This window comes from Culex pipiens, chromosome 2 (assembly GCF_016801865.2).
Source record: "Culex pipiens pallens isolate TS chromosome 2, TS_CPP_V2, whole genome shotgun sequence".
In the NCBI taxonomy this organism is placed as follows: Eukaryota; Metazoa; Arthropoda; class Insecta; order Diptera; family Culicidae; genus Culex; species Culex pipiens.
Window position 1 is genome coordinate 104,591,932 of NC_068938.1, and position 18,023 is coordinate 104,609,954.

The 18,023-nt window shown below is 36.7% G+C and overlaps 2 protein-coding genes across 2 annotated transcripts in view; both read left to right on the plus strand.

The window, feature by feature from the left end:
• LOC120427994 (alpha-ketoglutarate-dependent dioxygenase alkB homolog 4) overlaps positions 1–18,023 on the plus strand; it is a 284,866-nt gene that overhangs the window by 201,019 nt on the left and 65,824 nt on the right. The gene's annotated exons all lie outside the window — the stretch shown is intronic.
• LOC120428594 (protein rolling stone-like) overlaps positions 1–18,023 on the plus strand; it is a 56,124-nt gene that overhangs the window by 20,794 nt on the left and 17,307 nt on the right. Inside the window, exons 2-3 of the mRNA XM_039593620.2 lie at positions 13,646–13,894; positions 15,412–15,634. Coding sequence (XP_039449554.1) covers positions 13,799–13,894; positions 15,412–15,634 — 319 coding nt within the window. The 5' untranslated portion in view covers positions 13,646–13,798. The remainder of the gene's footprint in view (positions 1–13,645; positions 13,895–15,411; positions 15,635–18,023) is intronic.

The following is an 18,023-nucleotide window of genomic DNA, read 5'->3' on the forward strand; positions in this document are numbered from 1 at the left end:
ACATCAGCTGGACGTCTTGGCAGTACACGCCATCAGGCGGAAGCAGCAGCTTCCCGCCATCGATGAGACGCCTTTCATCGTGCTCTTCCCCAAGGGGCACACCAGTCTGAAGGAGTTGAGCACCAAGGTAAAGAAAGTGGGACCAGTCGTCGTCCGGTGGGTGGCCTACCGGAACAAAGAACCGCACGTGACCCAGTGCAAGAACTGCTTGCAGTTCGGTCACGGAACCAGTAACTGCCATCTGAAGCCCAGGTGCAGCAGCTGTGGGGGTGCCCACAGCACGGAAAAGTGCAAAGCAGAAGAAACGGAAACCAAGAAGTGTGTCAACTGCTCTGGATCTCACGAGGGTCTGGACCGCAGCTGTCCCAAACGTGCGCAGTTCATCCAGTCGAGGCAGCAGGCGTCCAAGCCGAAGCCGCCAGCATGGAAGAAGGACAAACAGACTCCTGCAGGAGCCGTGTTTACCGCGGCGGATTTTCCTCCGCTACCTGGAGCGGTGCCGTCCGTCGGGACGGAAGATAAACATCCTCGTCCCGCAGGAAGAAGTCAAGGAAATACTGGCGCCGACGCCGGTGCAACCCCGAAGGAGCAACAAGGTGAACGGATGCTGTAGGGGAGAGTGGGGAGACTTGATCCCCGGGGACACTTGATCCCAAGCCTGTATCTCGTCAGCATGTGGGTAAAACAATTAGCTTTGTTCTAGAAAGTTGTGCGAAATTAACTAAAAACTCATTGTAGAAAACAAAGCAAAAAATTAAAAAATGTTTAGATTGAGTTACACACATTTTTCTAAAACGAGCTGCAAAAAACTTCCAAGAGATCTTTTTTTCTTTGTTTTGATATGTATAGAAAACACTCAAAAATTATTCAAAAAAATATATTTTATACCTGAATTGCTTGATAAACTTATCAACTCCAAAACCCTTACGCATTTGATGTTAAATTTATCGTCATACTATTTTTACAATCAATTGTTGAAAAAATTGCGTTTAGGGAGACTTGATCCTTGCATTTTTACAGTCACTGGAATCAGCCTCAAGATTAATTAATTGGGCTGGGTTTTCATACATAGATTCCTTTAATATAGTTGAACATAACTTACTGCAGTTTGAACTTTTTTTCAAAAGTTTTGTAAACAAAAATTTCCAGCTTTTGTAAACATGCTTAATTTTGTTCTAAAAAATAATATTTTAAGTTTTCAAATATTTTACATACTAAACTTGTTATATTTTGAACACAAACGTACAGGTTTTATGTAAAATTGCTGTAACTTATAGAAAATTAAAAGTTTGGATGAAAAAGAAACATTTTGCTTAAGATTTCTTCAAAATGTTGAAAGGGGGATCAAGTTACCCCTAACATTTTTAAAATGCCGGTTTTAAATATTTTTTAAAAACGCTTGGCATGATTCGAAGAGTTCATGTGATGAAATACCCTTATTAACCAAACATAGATGAATGTTTAAGCTTTCAATTCATGCAAAAAGTTTGTAGTTTTGTGAGAAATTGACAGAGTTATGTGCGATACAAAAAAAAGGGATCAAGTCTCCCCACTCTCCCCTACAGCGAGTCGGAGCTGTGGGCCATTTACCGAGAATACAGAGTTCGCTTGAGGCAGTGCAAGACACCCGAGGAACAGATTGACGTGATCGCACACTTGCTGACACATGGCACGAGAAAATGATCATCTGATTCAGTTACGTTTTTTTTTTTTATTATTTATTATTTGTTGTATTTTTGATCCTCGGTCCTAACCTGGTCGTAGCACCTAAAAGGACCTAATAAAAATAAGCTGTGAAGAAAAAAAAAGGTGGGACCAATATCAACAAGAATAACAAACTACAGAATCCATCTCCGGTGGGTGGAAAATGGAACGACTCCAGAGGGTGGTGTGACCTCCCTCTGTGACGTCATGCCATGTCACTGGCATCGGAGGCTTAAAGGAATCTAGGGAAGGCCGCCATCGGTCTATTCCCCTCAGGCAAGTGTGCGATCAACAAGTAAATTTGTAGAGCTTAAATTAGAGAAGTGAGAGTGATTTGGTGGAATTCCGGAAGTTTACACCTCACGTCGTTCAGGTATGCCAAACACCCTGCAGTACGGCTCTGTAGTACGGACGACGTTGCTTAGCCTAGATAGTACGGTTAAAGTAACTCCTCTCACTAATCTCCGTCCAACAGGACCTTTTGTGTTGCCGTTTAACGGCCATTTTGTCGGTCAGTAGGAAGCTGGTCCGACACCCCGATCGCACACTCTCGGCCTAGCAGCAGTAAGAGCGGAGGAGCCAGCTGCTACGCCTAACCCGTCAAGGATCGTCGTTTTGCTCTGGCCAGGGTGGCCATCAACACCAAGGAGCACGCTCGGACCGGAAGGTCCTAATTCCCAAGGAGCGTTTTCCCCTCTCGGGTTGGCCGGATTGGGCAGGTCCCAGGTCGCCCGATTGCGTAAAAGAGGGAAGGCCTGAGATTCCAGCCGTGCTCTACACCACCACCACCACAACCGTCGACACTGTTCCGGAGAACCGGTGTCCACCTGCACGCGAGCGCTCGCCGGCCGAACGGATTCGGCCCAGAAGTCGTCGTCGCTAAGGTAGCAGCGGTACGTACCGGCAGCGTCTAAACCCCCCCCCCCTCACACATACACACACACACACATACACTTACAATAAAACACTTTAAAACGAATTACCTTTTATTAAATTATTGAACCTGACCTACAAAGAAAAGTGAACGTTTAAGTCCTTGTCCGCGATCTCCTCTGTTTGATCACCGTAGCGCAGCCGACCCTAAGATTAACCCTCAAGTGCCTCATGCCATAAGCTGAGTTAGCCGTTGCCTAGTTTTACAATAGTTTCAATACTTGAAGTTGAAAAGCTAAAAAAATCATCTTTGTGTACATACTTGGAAAGATAAAAAAAAAAAAATGATTGATGATCAAGCAAAAAACTCATATGATTTTCAGACAGTGAACTTTATTGAAATATTCAATTTCGTTTTTCGTGTAAACAATACACCGTAAGATTATTATTTAAAAAAAACTCTTTTGTACTATAAATAGTAGATGTGTGATGTTACGCATGACTATTCCGAGTAATTTCAAGAATTTGTTACATGGTGACCGGAATCCAGAACGTCCGTAGTGACCATATTTTGCCTTCTTATTGATGACACTAGAAATGAGTTGTAGAGGTGTAGAAAGAGGTTAGAGATCACAAAAGACCTGGGGGTCGTTAAAAAATACTTTAGCTCAGCTTAGGATAGTAACTTCACCCAAGTAATGCTTAAACAACAAAATAAATTAAATGAAAAAAATCCAAAACAGCTAGTTTTGTCCACGAAGCTGTCAATCATTTTCAAGAAAAAAATACAGGCACTCTAAATTGCTATGTCAATTTTATGAAACTCTGTACCAAAATGAATCAGCACATGCCGGTTTTGCTCTTATTGAAACCAGTGGAGGAATTTTTGTTATAAATGAAGCTTTCATTTACCTCCTGGTTGACATTCATTGATCAATGATGGTTTTCATAACTTTACAAGGAATAGGAAAATCTCTACGAAAAAGTGTCAAAACGTGAAGGGTAAAACATATATAAAACAACTTATAGATGGAATTTTGTTGTTGAATCGCATTTGAATCGGTTGAAAACTCGCCGAGTTACACGATCTGTTAACTCTATAATAAGATATTTTAAATTAGAAATAGAAGGACTGTTGAATCGGAGCCAAATTCGAAGTTGGTGGGGTTGAATGATTTTTGAGAGCTCGGAGTCGGACTCGTTAAATCTTTAGAAGCCGGATTTTAAATCAGAAGCGGAGTCGCTGATAATATACTCGACTCGATCTCGATGCAGCTTATTCCATTTTTAGAATAAATCTTGTAACAGCATTAAACATACTCAAAAGTTCCAATTACTAACATTTCTAGATTTCATAATTTTTCTTTATCAATGAATGATTTTGTAGATTTCTTGTTTTGTAATATTATGTATTAACTTTTATTTTATTTTTTTTTAAATACTTTATGGAACTCAAACTTAATCCAATTCAACGAATTATCTTTGCGGTAAACTTTACGCAGTTTGCCTGGCCGCTTTAACGTATGTGATGTTTCAATGCAATCTAATGCAATGGAGCACTGGAAATGTTAATAATGACAAGAGGATGCTAGGCGTTAATCAACCTAAGGCATTTTCCAGGATACCTTCGAAAGACTGGCTGCGCTAGGGTTAGATTAGATTAGATTAGATTAGAAATACGGAGCGAGGGGGTAATATGCACCCCCTAAGGGAAAACTCTGATTTCTCAACTATAACAGCACATCTATGGAATAATTTTGTTCCATGTTTCAAAACAACTAATATTCTTCGTCATCCATGTGAAAAAAGTCTTAAAAATCCTCAAAATTCATCGAAAATATCAAATTTCTAAAATCATTTTTGATTAAATTCCAATAACTATGCGGGGAAATATGCACACCAACTTTGGGGTAAAATGCACTACAACAACGGGGCAAAATGCACCGGGTTAAAGCAGTTTTCACTAGTCACCACTAGATGACACCGCTGTTTTTACAAAGGAGCATCACAGCGGTGCATTTTGCCCTGATCACGCTTTTTGCAGAAAATTTAATTAAAAATACATTTTTTAATATTTTGGACTCATCTATCTAATGAATAATGAAGATAATGGCAAAAACTATATCAATCAACACTTACAATATCAACAAATGTTTTATATATTGTCCAATAATCATATTGAAAGATCAATGAAAATTAGATTAAAACACAACATTTTAAAGTTTTGCAAATAACTTAAGCTGTTTTTTTATTACGATGCTCAAATTTTCCAGCATAGTTTTGCAATGTTAAGCTTCTAATTTCTAAGATATTTTCCAGGAAAATTCTTTCCAAAACCGAGAAAAGCAGGGGGTGCATTTTGCCCCGGGGGTGCATATAACGCATACTGTGAGACCGATTCTCACATTATTTTAGGAAAATATTCGAAATTGTCTATGAACTTTAGTAAGCAATAAGTTCATTGAGTTGTTTTCCCTATTTTTCTCAAAAACTTAAAAACACATTTTTGATTGAAAGTTAGTTTTAGATGTTACTAAATTTATAAAATGGCAAACAAATAAAAAAAACAGTAAATCAAGTAGTGCATACCAAATTTCGCCAAACCTTCAATCATACCCCGTAGTGAAGACCATCAGGACCCCCAACAGCGTAATGTACAAATATGTCAAATGAATTACCTTTTGAGACTCACGACATTTGGTTAAACTACCGTTTACAAACGACAACAGTGACCACACACATCGTTTAGTCGGCAGTTGCAAGAACAATGGTAAAACCACAACTTTTTATAGACATCATAATTCGAAAGAGGTTTCGAGGACATCGGTCAGCAGGGTTTTGTCGGGATGACGACACCGTCAACGTCGTAAATCAAGTCTCTCAAACCAAACCTTTGGGACGTTCTTGGAGTGTGATGTAACAGAAAAGACCAACGACGGCTACTTTGTAACATATACCGCGGGGTCAAACTTGCACCAGAAAGTTAGTGAGGGTACGAACTATGCGATGGCTCTCATTACAATCCGGTGTAATGACTTGGTCGACGGCAAAAAAATAAAACAAGAGGCACAAACTGTGCTATTAGGCCCATAGCAGATAAGCACTCGTTAACTGGAGTGTGGCAATAAAGCTCGTGGATACACTCAGTATAATGCAGCTCATAACATGATCTAACTTGTTAAAATTCCTTGCAATTTATTTTTAACTGTGTTCTAGTGCGTCCATCCCGGGAATTCCCGGGACAAAAATCCCGGGATTTTTCCAAAACCGGGAATTCCCGAATCCCGGGATTTTCTATAATTTGTCCCGGGAATTCCCGAAATTGAAAAAAATAATCATATTTTGGTCTGGAAATTCAGATTTGGATATAGTAGAACAGTTGAATACTAAGTAATCGATAAGAAGCGTAAGAATAGATGAACAATTGAATACTTAGTAATCGATAAAATGCATTTAAATATTTATTCGGCAAATATCAGCATTTATTTGGCTTATTAGGGAAAATTATTATAATTTTAGTTAACAGGCCCGCAAAATGCCTAGCGCTTTAATTTTTTTCTCTTTATTTTTTTTAAAGACTGAATATATTTACGTATATTTACGATTTTAAATTTGAAAAAAATCTCATATTAAATTATTTTTAATCAAACACCGGCATCTGGGGAAAATAAGGACAAATGTAACGAATAAAGACAGGTATTTAGGTTAAAAACATGCAAAATGTTTTGGATGACTTTGGTTAACACAGGAACAGAACAAAACAATTAGTACACCAATTTCCAAATGTATTGCTCTAAAATCTCCTGGACCTATTCAGACTTTAGTCCCGATTTCCCCCGGTTGGCGGTAATTACTTGAAGTTAATTTGTAAAATAGGTTTTGTATGTGAATTCAAAGCTTATCTAAAATTTTACATTGACTGGTATTATTTTATTTGTTGTCGTTTTTTTGTTTTTTAGACAGATAAATGAAATTTTTTAACATTCCAACGCCCAAGGCTCCAAAAAAGTTGGAACGGTAACTTCAACTCGCTGGTTCTCGGGCATAACTCAACCAATCAAGATGATTCTTCTTTCCAGTGATTTGTTAGGATGTCTAGATGATTCTAGAACTTTGCAGAACTTAATTTGATCAAATCTGTAATTTTTGCGATCAAAAACATCGTTACAACTTTTTTTTCCGCGTGTAAAACAAAATTCGCCAAAAATTCCGCGGAGGCAGTCGTTTTAAAAAAAGGTGGAACGATGTTTTTGGTCGCAGAAATTACAGATTTGTTCAAATCAAGTTCTGCAAAATTTTAGGATCATCTAGACATTCTTACAAATCACTGGAAACAAGAATCGTCTCGATTGGTTGAGTAATGCCCGAGAACCAGCGAGTTGAAGTTACCGTTCCACCTTTTTTGGGAGGCTTGGACGTCCGTGTAAGTTGGACATGCGTTGGGCGTTCCAGTGTTAAGCTGTTTTACTCATGTCATATAAAAATAAAATAAAAAAGAAATATTTTTACAAATACTTATGTAATTTGAATCGCAAATAAAAAAAAATAATCATATTGGAATTGAAAATTGTAGTTGATTTAAAAACCAAAACACCATAAAAAAACAAAATTGATTTTTATCAATTTTTAATTTCTTTTAGGCTATTTAAAAACATTCGTCTTTGTTTAGATTGAAGTGTAGATTATCACCAATTAATATTATTAAGCTAATTCTATGATTTTTAGCTTGAAAACATAACAAATATAATAAAAACATAGATTTTATTACTGATACAAAAATTTCCCGGGATCTCGGGAATTCCCGGGATTTCAAAAATATTTTTCCCGTTTCCCGGGAAATCCAAAACCCGGGAAAATTGGAAGCCCTACTGTGTTCTGTACATAGATAAGATAAAGAGTAACAATTTCGTTAAATGTGTTCTCTAACAACTTGAAAAACTTTTTTTAAGAATCGATAACACATGGCAGAGTTGCCAGATCTTCAAATCTATTATCCCAACAAAAAAAACCTTCAATTTCTCTCTAAAAATGTACAGATAGGTGGTTGCGAAAGCCATGCACAATTTTCAAGATTTTATTTAAGTGCTTGTAATTCTAGACAGGGTTGCCACTTTGGTTGCCACATCTTTAATATTTAATTCATGCTAATTTATTATCTAATTTAAACCTGTCATTTACCAAGAACCTGAGTGCACTGTCTGAGGCATACTGTCAAACGAGTGGTTTTTGAACGGCTGGGGCAGAAGTTAAGTTCAAGTCGACTTTCCATGTAGGTCGCCGCGGTGAACCTTCGAGAGCATTTCCTAACCAGCAGCCAAGATCGTTTGTCAAACGACGTTTCACACCGGGGCAAGCTCGGGGTAGTTTTCGACTTGCATGGTGAGGCTATGGTAATTGGTAATTGAGTTTATGACCCGTCGAGAGCGTTTGTCGTGGTTGATTTTGTGCATACGAAAGAACTTCACAATCAGTGAAAGAAATTGAATGTAAATTTAGTTTGCAAAAACATAATCAAAAGCTTAAGACCGGCCCGTGGCTTAATGGCTACGGCTCCCGCCTCATAAGCGGAAGGTTCCGGGTTCGATTCCCGACTGGTCTCCCTGAAATTATTCGACTATAATTGAACTTTGAATATGAACAAAAAACGCATGGAATCAGGTGGGATTCGAACTCACACCTTTGGATTGGTAGTCAGATGCTCTAGCCACTCGGCCACCGAGAGGTTGACACCCCTTGAGTGAATTAATTCGTAGTGGTGAAATAATGTCACAAGGTCATTTACTATATAATACAACAATCCCTTTCCCAACGATTCTCCTACACACACTACACACCATATTCTATAAATAACTCGCAGTGGTTGGTACGGTATGTCCTCACCACGGCGTGTTTTCTGGGCAACCTTAAGGAGAAAAAATAGTCATCGTTACTTTCAAAAGTGTCTTAAAGGAAATTTTCTCAGCTTTCCAATGCTTCTAAGAGCGAAATGTTTCATCGGGAAATTTCTGAGATATCTTAATTTTAATTAATTTGTTTTAAAATTCCTAATCATTCATTGGAAACTTTTAAATAACTTGTCAAATGATGTGTTTCATGTGTCATTTACTCATCAAAATGTGCAAAGATAATACAATAAACTTTGTAGAAGGTTGTAAACCGCTAAACATTTTGAAAATGAAGTTTTAACCAATTTTTTTATTATATGGAATTTATTCAGAAATTAAAATCTTAAAACCGCATTAAAATATTATTTTCACAAGAAAAAATCGATTATTACGTAATTGTTGTGTACAAATAACACCGGTCTGCTCTGATTCAGCTTGGAATTAGCTACTACAACCGAATTTTTTACAGGTTTGAGATTGATAGGGTATTACAAGATTTTTATGAATAAATATCATGTTTCCCTAATTAAACTGGATAATGCATGAATACAAAACATGTTTAATACTCGAAATTAAACTGCAAACTACCGTTGCAAGCTTTAGGACAAATACTTTTCATTAGTATGAAATGATTGTTTTAGTTTTTTTGTATCAAATGATCAAGGAATTACCAATATTTTAGAAGTTTATAAGACTCTCATCTTAAATCTCATCTTTAAAAAAATATTTCTTGATTTTTGTTCAAATAGTTTCGAAAGAAAGTTTCTGTTTGATTTTTTTTGTTAAAATAATATTTAAAAAAAAGTTTGAGACGGTGTTTTAAGCATTCTGAATTGGAAGACTAAAGTTGTATTGCTACTTTTAAGTGCATTTTCAACAGAAAATATTTTATAAAATTGTATCTTTATTTAATACTCATGAAAATATGACTTTTGAAGCTTGCAACAGTAATATGTAGCACATTTTCGGTTTTAAATCATACTTGTATTTATGTTCCTGGTTAATGTTTGCTTAAGAAAATATCAAATTTATTCATTAAAATTCAATAATACCATTAACAATCACAAACCTGCCAAAGTTTCGGTTGAAAAAGGTAAATCAGAGCAGACACGTGATATTTGTACACAAAAAATATGTAATAATTTAATAATTCTTGTAAAAAAATTATTTTTACACTGTTTTATCATTTTAATTTCTGAATAAATATCAAATATTCAAAAACTCAGACAAATCATAATTTTCAAAATGTTGAGCGGTTTGCAACCTTCTACAAAATTGTTTCTTGCCTTATTTTGCACATTTTGATGAGTAAATTACACATGAAACATATCATTAGATAAGTTTTCTGAACTGGTAGTATAAAATTTCCAATAAATAATAAAGGAATTTAAAACCAAACAACTTAAAATAGAGATATCTCAGAAATTTACCGATGAAACATTTCGCTCTTAGAAGCATTGGAAAGCTGAGAAAATTTCCTATAAGACACATTTGAAAGTAGCGATGACTATTTTTTCCTGAAAAGTTTGTTCTAGAAAACACGCCGTGCTCACTTCTTCTTCATCCCCTGATGATTCCATGAAATGTGGGTTCCGTTCATAGAATCTGTCTCTTGCGGTTAATGCAACGCAGTAGGCCGGGCCGCTTTAGTGAGTGTAATACATTTCGGGGGTTCTCGAAAGTACTGCAATCATTAATAATGACAAGAAAGAACTTGAGGCGTAATCTAACCATAAGTTCTTCCCGGATGCTTTCTTCGGACTGGCTGCGCTTGTGTTCGATTAGATTAGAGATTAGAAAAACATAATCAAAAGCTTAATGCTTTTGAATAATTACATAAGTAAGCAAAAATTGGTAATAAAAAGTCACATAATATAACAGCAAGATTATGGTAACGAAAATTAAATTCCTAATTAAATGTCTAACTAGGCTCCTTATTCAGTTTTATTATGGTCATCATAATAAATTTTCAAAACAAAAAAACGCTCTTCCCATCATGAGCACGGAAACTTTCTCTTTTTTTTTCTTTTTTCATGCATATCGTATAGTTTTGTGTCATCGCCCGTTTGAATGGCTAATTATTATTTTTTGGCGACCCAAACAACAATCGTATCGTGCAAAATTTGCGTGAAACGAATGGCAATGGAACGTGCGACAACAATGCTTGGGTGGAATTGAGCTTCCGAGGGTCCGAGGGTTGGTCGAAAATATAAAATAACCTTTTTGAAGTGAAAAACACTTTTGAGTTATATGTTTCAAAGGTATTATACAAAAAAAAACAGACAGCACATTTTAGTTATTTTTTTATCATTAAATAACTTATGTCGTACTTCATAAAGTGCTCCTCAAGCCACAATCAGTTTGTTTTGTTTGCTTTCCTCTGTTCGTCATATCTTTTGTTTTGGGGTTTGACTTTTTTCAATGATTCACCTGAGTAAACTTCACTCAATTGTATTTTTACAGAAAAATTGACTGTTTTGTTTTAGATTAACGAAGCAGGTTATTGTGAATATTCAAGAATATTAATCTTGAGTATTTCATTGTACTAAAATTTACGTTTTATATCCTATTTTGTTGCCTCAGAGCTCTCTTGTACTAAGCTTGCTGGTTTTCCTATCTAGTTAGGCTGGTACAAATATTTTTAAAAGTTTTTGTCACCCCCCCCCCCCCCCCCCCTTCACTTGGCCCGGAAAATCAGGGGGCAAAAAAAATATTTTTACAATAAACTTCAAAATTTCAATGAAAATTTAAGTGCAACCAGCAGAAATCAAATTAAAATACATTCTCCTGCGTTTAAAATCATTTTTAGCATGTTTGGATTTATTAAAAAATCTTCAGATTTTTTGAAAAAATTTTCGATGCAAAATCTTTTTTTTCGATACATTTTTTGTTTTTGTCAGATCTTAGATTTTTTGAAAACTAATGATTGCAAAACAACTGAACTAGTGTAAAATGCATTTTAAAACACTTTTTTCATTTAAATGTGAAGACTATGGCTTGCTATTTAAATTTTTATATTTTTTTTATTTTTTGCCCCGCCCCCTTGACCTCGGCCGAGGGACAAAAACTTTTTTAAATATTTGTATCGGCCTTAGCATACGAGAGCACAGAGGCATCGATTTGCTCACAGTTAGTCCTGTAAAAATCAAACAACTATGTAACGTGTTCTCTAGTGTGACCTAACGCGACACCTTATAACGTTTTTTCTTTCTTTGGAAACACTACAAAAACAAATCCGATAAGTGGTTCACGTGCCATGCATTGGAGGTGTTCTTCGGAAATAGAAACCAGTCTCGTGAAGCTCCCAGTTAGAATTGTTTTGCGTTTCTGAAAATAAAGGTTGAAGTTATAGCAAGCTTAAAAATATATTTAAAAAAAATACTTTGACTCAGCACATTTGTAATCCCCCTTTCTTTATCACACACTTTAACTTCAACAAGCACTTATCTGCGCAATCACTCGCAGTATAATCAAATACCTTACACTGTCATAAATCCAACGTCACCTTCGCAAATATGGTAGATAGTCACGCGTAAATATGTATATACTCCGTAATGAGTTGCCATTATCAAAAGAAGTAATAAAAATGAACTTTTTTTGAAATCATGAAAAATTTAGGTAGAATTTGGTAATTTTTTTTATTGTTTTTAAATATAGAAAACAATCGAGTTCAGTAGAAAAATCAATACTTTTCTTAACTAAAAACAATAAACTGATAACAATCCGCTTGGAGTATTTTATCAATAAGTCACCGCTGTTTTGGCCTATCGTACCTGTCATAAATGACGAGCAATCTTTCTGGTTCGAAATGTGGCAATTAACTTTTTCAACGTTTGCTCGAGGCGGACTCGCAATTATTGTCACTTTTTTCGACTTTTTACTTGATTCATGCTTATGGAATTGTACGGTAATTAAAGAAACATTTCCGCGTTGATGAGTATCAAATACGCGTTGTGTTAATGAAAAGCGGGAAAATGGGGACAATTTTTGGGCATTATTTAAACATGTAATTCTATGTAAAGCATCGATGAAACATCTTCACAAAGAGAACACTCACTGAGAGAAAATCAAAAGAGTTTTTTTGTGTTATTTTTCGGATGAGTTTCAGTCTCGAAAATGCATTCAAAGGCGAGTAAGAAGAAAAATAAGGTACACTTTAAAAAAATGTTCAATTTATTTATTTGACCTTTTAATACTGAAAAATGAACGCCCAAAATCCTTATTTCCTTATTTTAGGTTTTTTTTTAAATATATTTTACGAGACTTAAAAAGGCATTTTAACGCAATTGTGTAGGATGGTGCCAAATCTGGTCCGAAGATATGATTTTCTGAGAAAATATTGGTTTGTTTTAATTTGAAAATAAAATCAAACAAAATTTAAAAAAATGTTTTGATGCAATATTAAATTTGCAACCACACATATTTTGATAAAGAGCAGTTCTCTACGAAATCGATCTTTTTTTTAATTGATCAAAAAACATCCTTCAAAAGATACAGATTTTTGAATTATCATATATAATTTTTGTATGGACAGCTGCCAAATTTGTATGGAAAATTATATGGACAAACTAATGATGCAAAATGGAGCCGTTTTAAAAAATACAAAAAAATCGAATGACCGAAATCTCAGAGAATTGCTCTAAAGTGAAACGTTATCAGAGTAAGAGGCATTTGTTAAGAAAAAAAAAATCATAATTTTGCAAATTCAAAATCTGTCATGTTCTGATTTCGGTAGAATTTGGCAGAAAAATCTTTGTGTAAATTTTGGGAATAAACATCCAGCTTTTGTAGAATTTGATCAAAGATTCTTATAATTATAAATAAAACGCATTGAAGCATCAAAGAACTCGGTAACCTTGCTTGAACGCAACTTCCCCACCGTGCTCTACGCTCCATAGAACAAAACGTTCACCCCCACCTTGGCTATCTCCCTCACTCTCTCGCACGTTCTCGGCCAGTGTTTCAGCGGAGCTGATGGATGTCGCACTTTTCTAGGCTAGAAGTGCCACAGTTCTCCATTCCAACACGTTGCTTTTTCGCCCGGTCGTTATCGATTTCAGTTCGTGCCGAAAAGCCGCGCGACAAACACTAGCCAACGCGACTTTTTTCCTTCCTCTCACTAAATTAGTTCGATTCTAACGCCCGATTAACGGTGTGCTGTCTGTTTCTCCGTTACTTTGCAGATGACCCACTGAAGAGACCACCCACTGAAGCTTTGTGGAGCTTTGAATGTCGTCGCGAATCGTCTTTGAAAGCGTCGTTGGCTGATTGATTAACCGTAATTACGAGTGGCGCCAAAGTGAGTGATTGTTCCCATTAACACCTAATCGATAACCATGCCCAGCAAGGTCGTGGCCGTCTGCAAGGATGAGCTCAGGCTCCGGAACTGCGGCATGGGACACCTGCCGGCGGAGGAGTTTGTCAAATCTCAAGTAAGTAAAGAAGGATTGAACGAACCAATTTTTGAAAGATACAGCATATGTTCATATCAAAATTTAAAAAAAATACCATGATTTCTCATTTAATGAAATATAATAACAAGTTTTTCTTTTTTCTAAAGTTCTTTAAAAATCCAATTGATCATACTTCATCAAAAAGGTGAAATACAAAGGCAAATCAAGTTCGAATTATAAGATAGGGTAACCCCATTTTTGATTATGAAGACTCTCTTGTTTTGTCGTAAAGTAATAAAAGTTTAAAACTCTTAACATTAAATGATACTAGATATCAATTTATATTATACAGTTAAAGAACTACTTGTGGACATACCTTCTTTGAAATTTTAATGAATGCAATGAAATTAAAGACGCAACTTTTGGTACCCAGACATGTATAGGTCATCCCTGAAATTTTTAAGTTATCGCAAAAAAAAAAATCAAACCATCCACATTAACGACCCCCGAGTCTTTTGTGGTCTCTATTGCAAGTTTCTGCTCGAACCTAGGAGTCCGAAGGCTTGAATGGGGAGAGCACCCAAACCTCTTTCTACTCCAAGGAACCTTCCACCCCAGTGTTTGAACTGACGACCTTCGGATTGCGAGTCCAACCGCCGCCAGCGATTCCACCGGAGTAGGCTTGGTTTGGTGTGTTGTTTGTACTTATGGCATGGAGACGACTCCTACACCTCGAATGACTTAACGGCCTAACAACCAAGGCCGGGACCGACATTTTACTTCCTCATCCGATGGAAGGTTGGAGCAGATGGGAATCGAACCCAGAATCATCCGCTTACAAAGCGAACAGCGTAACCATTCGGCCACGCACTGCCACTTATCGCAGTTTTAGTGAAAAAAGTTGATTTTTTGCCGATGTCGTCATTTTCCTGTTTTTGCGCGCGGCGCGTCAAAAAACGCAGTTTTTATTTTCAAAAAATCATATCTCGGAAACGTACGGTTCGACATCGTAAATTTTTTAAATATCATGTAAAATTTTCCGAGGAATCCGATAAAAATATGTTCAGACATAGGCGCTTTGGTCCAGTCACGGTCAAAACGCCATTTTATGTTTTCATACGACTTTTTCAATAGTTAAGCTAGATTTTTGGAACTTCTTACTATTTTTCCCAAATAGCCAAACTCATCACCTTTCTTTTGCGTCTAAGACAGCTAAAATCGGATGAAATGGCGCGGAGATATGGTTTTTCGAAAAAAGTGGTTTTTGCGAAAAATTACGAAAATTGCCATTTTTCGAACCACCCTAGCACGATGTAGGTCACCCTAATGGCCAAACAAAAAAATACGGGTCTAATTATTTTGGCCAAGGAACCCCCAGAAAAAATTTGAGCCCGATCGGAGAACTTTTTTTTCGGTTTAGGCTCTTTTCAAATGGAATTGCTGTAATAGCAATAATTTTTGACAAGGATACCCTTTTTTGTGAAAAGTGGATTTCAAAAGTACACTTTATATTTGATTACAACAAATATTAAATTAATCATTTCATCTCCCTCCAGTGGCAATCCCGCACCAAGTCCACCATCTTCCTGCTGTACCGGTTAGCCCTGGCCATCTTTTTCACCGCCGTCGTCACCAACTCGATCGTGGTCAGCGTCACTTCCGAGGACTGGGCCAAATACTTCATCTACCTGACCCACTGGGGTATCCTGATGTGTATGGCCACCAGCTTGGTGGGTGCGGCCCTCGTCGCCCGCTGGTACTTCCACCCGGAGTATTCAGGTGAGTTTGTGATAAGAATAGACTTTGATTGTGCTGTACAATTGCTTGTGTGAATGACCGCTCCCACCGTAACGTGAACCACCTTGGCTTGGGAGAATTGGCGAAACATTTGCGGTAAACATCAGCTGAAAATGTGCAGTTAGAAATGAATTCTGGGAAATTTACTGCCTGGGGGTATTTAGCAATTATTTTGCAAACAGCAGCTGTTGTTGAGCTTCTAGATTGATCTGACAGTTGCTCGGTTAAATTATTCCGATTGTTGTTCTGATAAACCAACGATGTGAATTTAGCAATCCGTAAAGTCATGATCGTGTTTATCAATAGCGAGGAACTAAAAACTTTGATCTTATGGGACATTACAAAAAAACTAAAATTGCATTCTAAACATAAAACATATTCCAAACAAAAAAATATCATTGCTAACCGGTCTTGGTGTACGAAACAGTAAAACACCCCCTCAAAAAAATAACAATTACTAATCCATTGCAAAGTGCTACGAAATTGGCAAACAATGCCCCATTTGTTGAACGTTGTCCGTGTTATTTTTTCGTCACCAGCCAGACAAGCTTTACCATTCTAAACTTGCAACTTTGAGAGAATGAACCTTACTACAGTGTAAGCCAAAACCAAATTACCATGAAATGTGGAACGCCGGAACGATTAATCCGTTCATTCGCTGGTAACCAGTCGTTAAGCTCAGCCATTCACCGCCCCATAGCCGAAACATTCTTTTTAAGCTTCTCAAGTTGGTTAATGATAATTTTGATACAAAGCGACAAAAAACTAATCTAACATCCCAAAGATTTCCAGCACCTTTGGTGGCCTAAGCACTCGGCAGGAAGTGGGTTAAGCCGGTTAACGACACCAGCCGGAGGAATCCACCGATGCTCAACGAAGAAGCGCATACATTGGTGATTCCAACGCCGAAAACGGAAGCACTGGCACAGCAAAGAGTGCGCGTGACCAAAATTTTGATTGGTTTTTAAGTCAGGTCTGGTAAGGGCAATGAGCTTAACGAGGAAATAATGGGTTCTAATGACGCATGGGCGTGTGAGGGATTTGTTATGATAGATAGTGAATATGTATGATTTGGAATTAAGTGTTTGATGAACTAGAAAGCAATATGAGTATTTTTAACACTAGAAAACGCAAGACATGTTTTACTTACACGAACGCCCAAGCCTCCAAATTAGTTGGAAGGGTAACTTAAGCTCGCTGGTTCTCGATCAAAACTCAACCTATCTAAACAATTCTTTTCCGGCGGTTTGTACGGGTTTCTAGATGAGCCAAGAACTCTTTTAATGACCAAAAATATCATCCAAGCTAGCTCGAATCGAGTAATAAAAGCAGTTTGAATGTAACTCTTTGTTGGTAATATTTGAAACTTTAGTTTTTACAATATTCCTGACGCCCAACGCATGTCCAACTTACACGGACGCCCAAGCCTCCCAAAAAAGTTGGAACGGTAACTTCAACTCGCTGGTTCTCGGGCATTACTCAACCAATCGGGACGATTCTTGTTTCCAGTGATTTGTAAGCATGTCTAGATGATCCTAAAATTTAGCAGAACTTGTTTTGAACAAATCTGTAATTTCTGCGACGGAAAACATCGTTACACCTTTTTTTTAAAATGACTGCCTCCGCGGGATTTTTGGCGAATTTTTTTTACACGCGAAAAAAAAAGTTGAAACGATGTTTTTGATCGCAAAAATTACAGATTTGATCAAATTAAGTTCTGCAAAGTTCTAGAATCATCTAGACATCCTAACAAATCACTGGAAAGTAGAATCATCTTGATTGGTTGAGTTATGCCCGAGAACCAGCGAGTTGAAGTTACCGTTCCAACTTTTTTGGAGCCTTGGGCGTTGGAATGTTAACAGAGTACAGTCCTGTCCCGGTTTTGCACTGCCCGCCTGATGATTCGTTCAGCTGTCGCGGTTAAGAACCACCCAGTGCCTAACTGAAGCTTTATGAAAAACGTATTTTTCCTGTATTTTCAAGATGGAATTGGATCTCAAAATGGGTATTTTAAAGATTCTAGTCTGTATTCGTAATCAAACTTAAACTGAATATCAAAACACTTTAATAATGCTCGTGAATTTACAAGTTCTAATAAATTTTACAAATAGTCATGATTATGAAATAGTACTAAAAATTTCACAGAACCACGTATTTTCGAAAAAAAAATACTCGAAATTCAAATTATTACGCTATCGCATTTTTATTTAAAAAAAAGTTGATTTTTCCCATTTTCGTCATTTTGCGCAGTTTTTTTTTTCATAAAATCATATGTCGGAATACTGTTAATAAAACTTCATCATTTTGTGATTTGTGAGGGCGTCTAATTTTCCCGGGTTTTGAATTTCCCGGGAAACGGGAAACATATTTT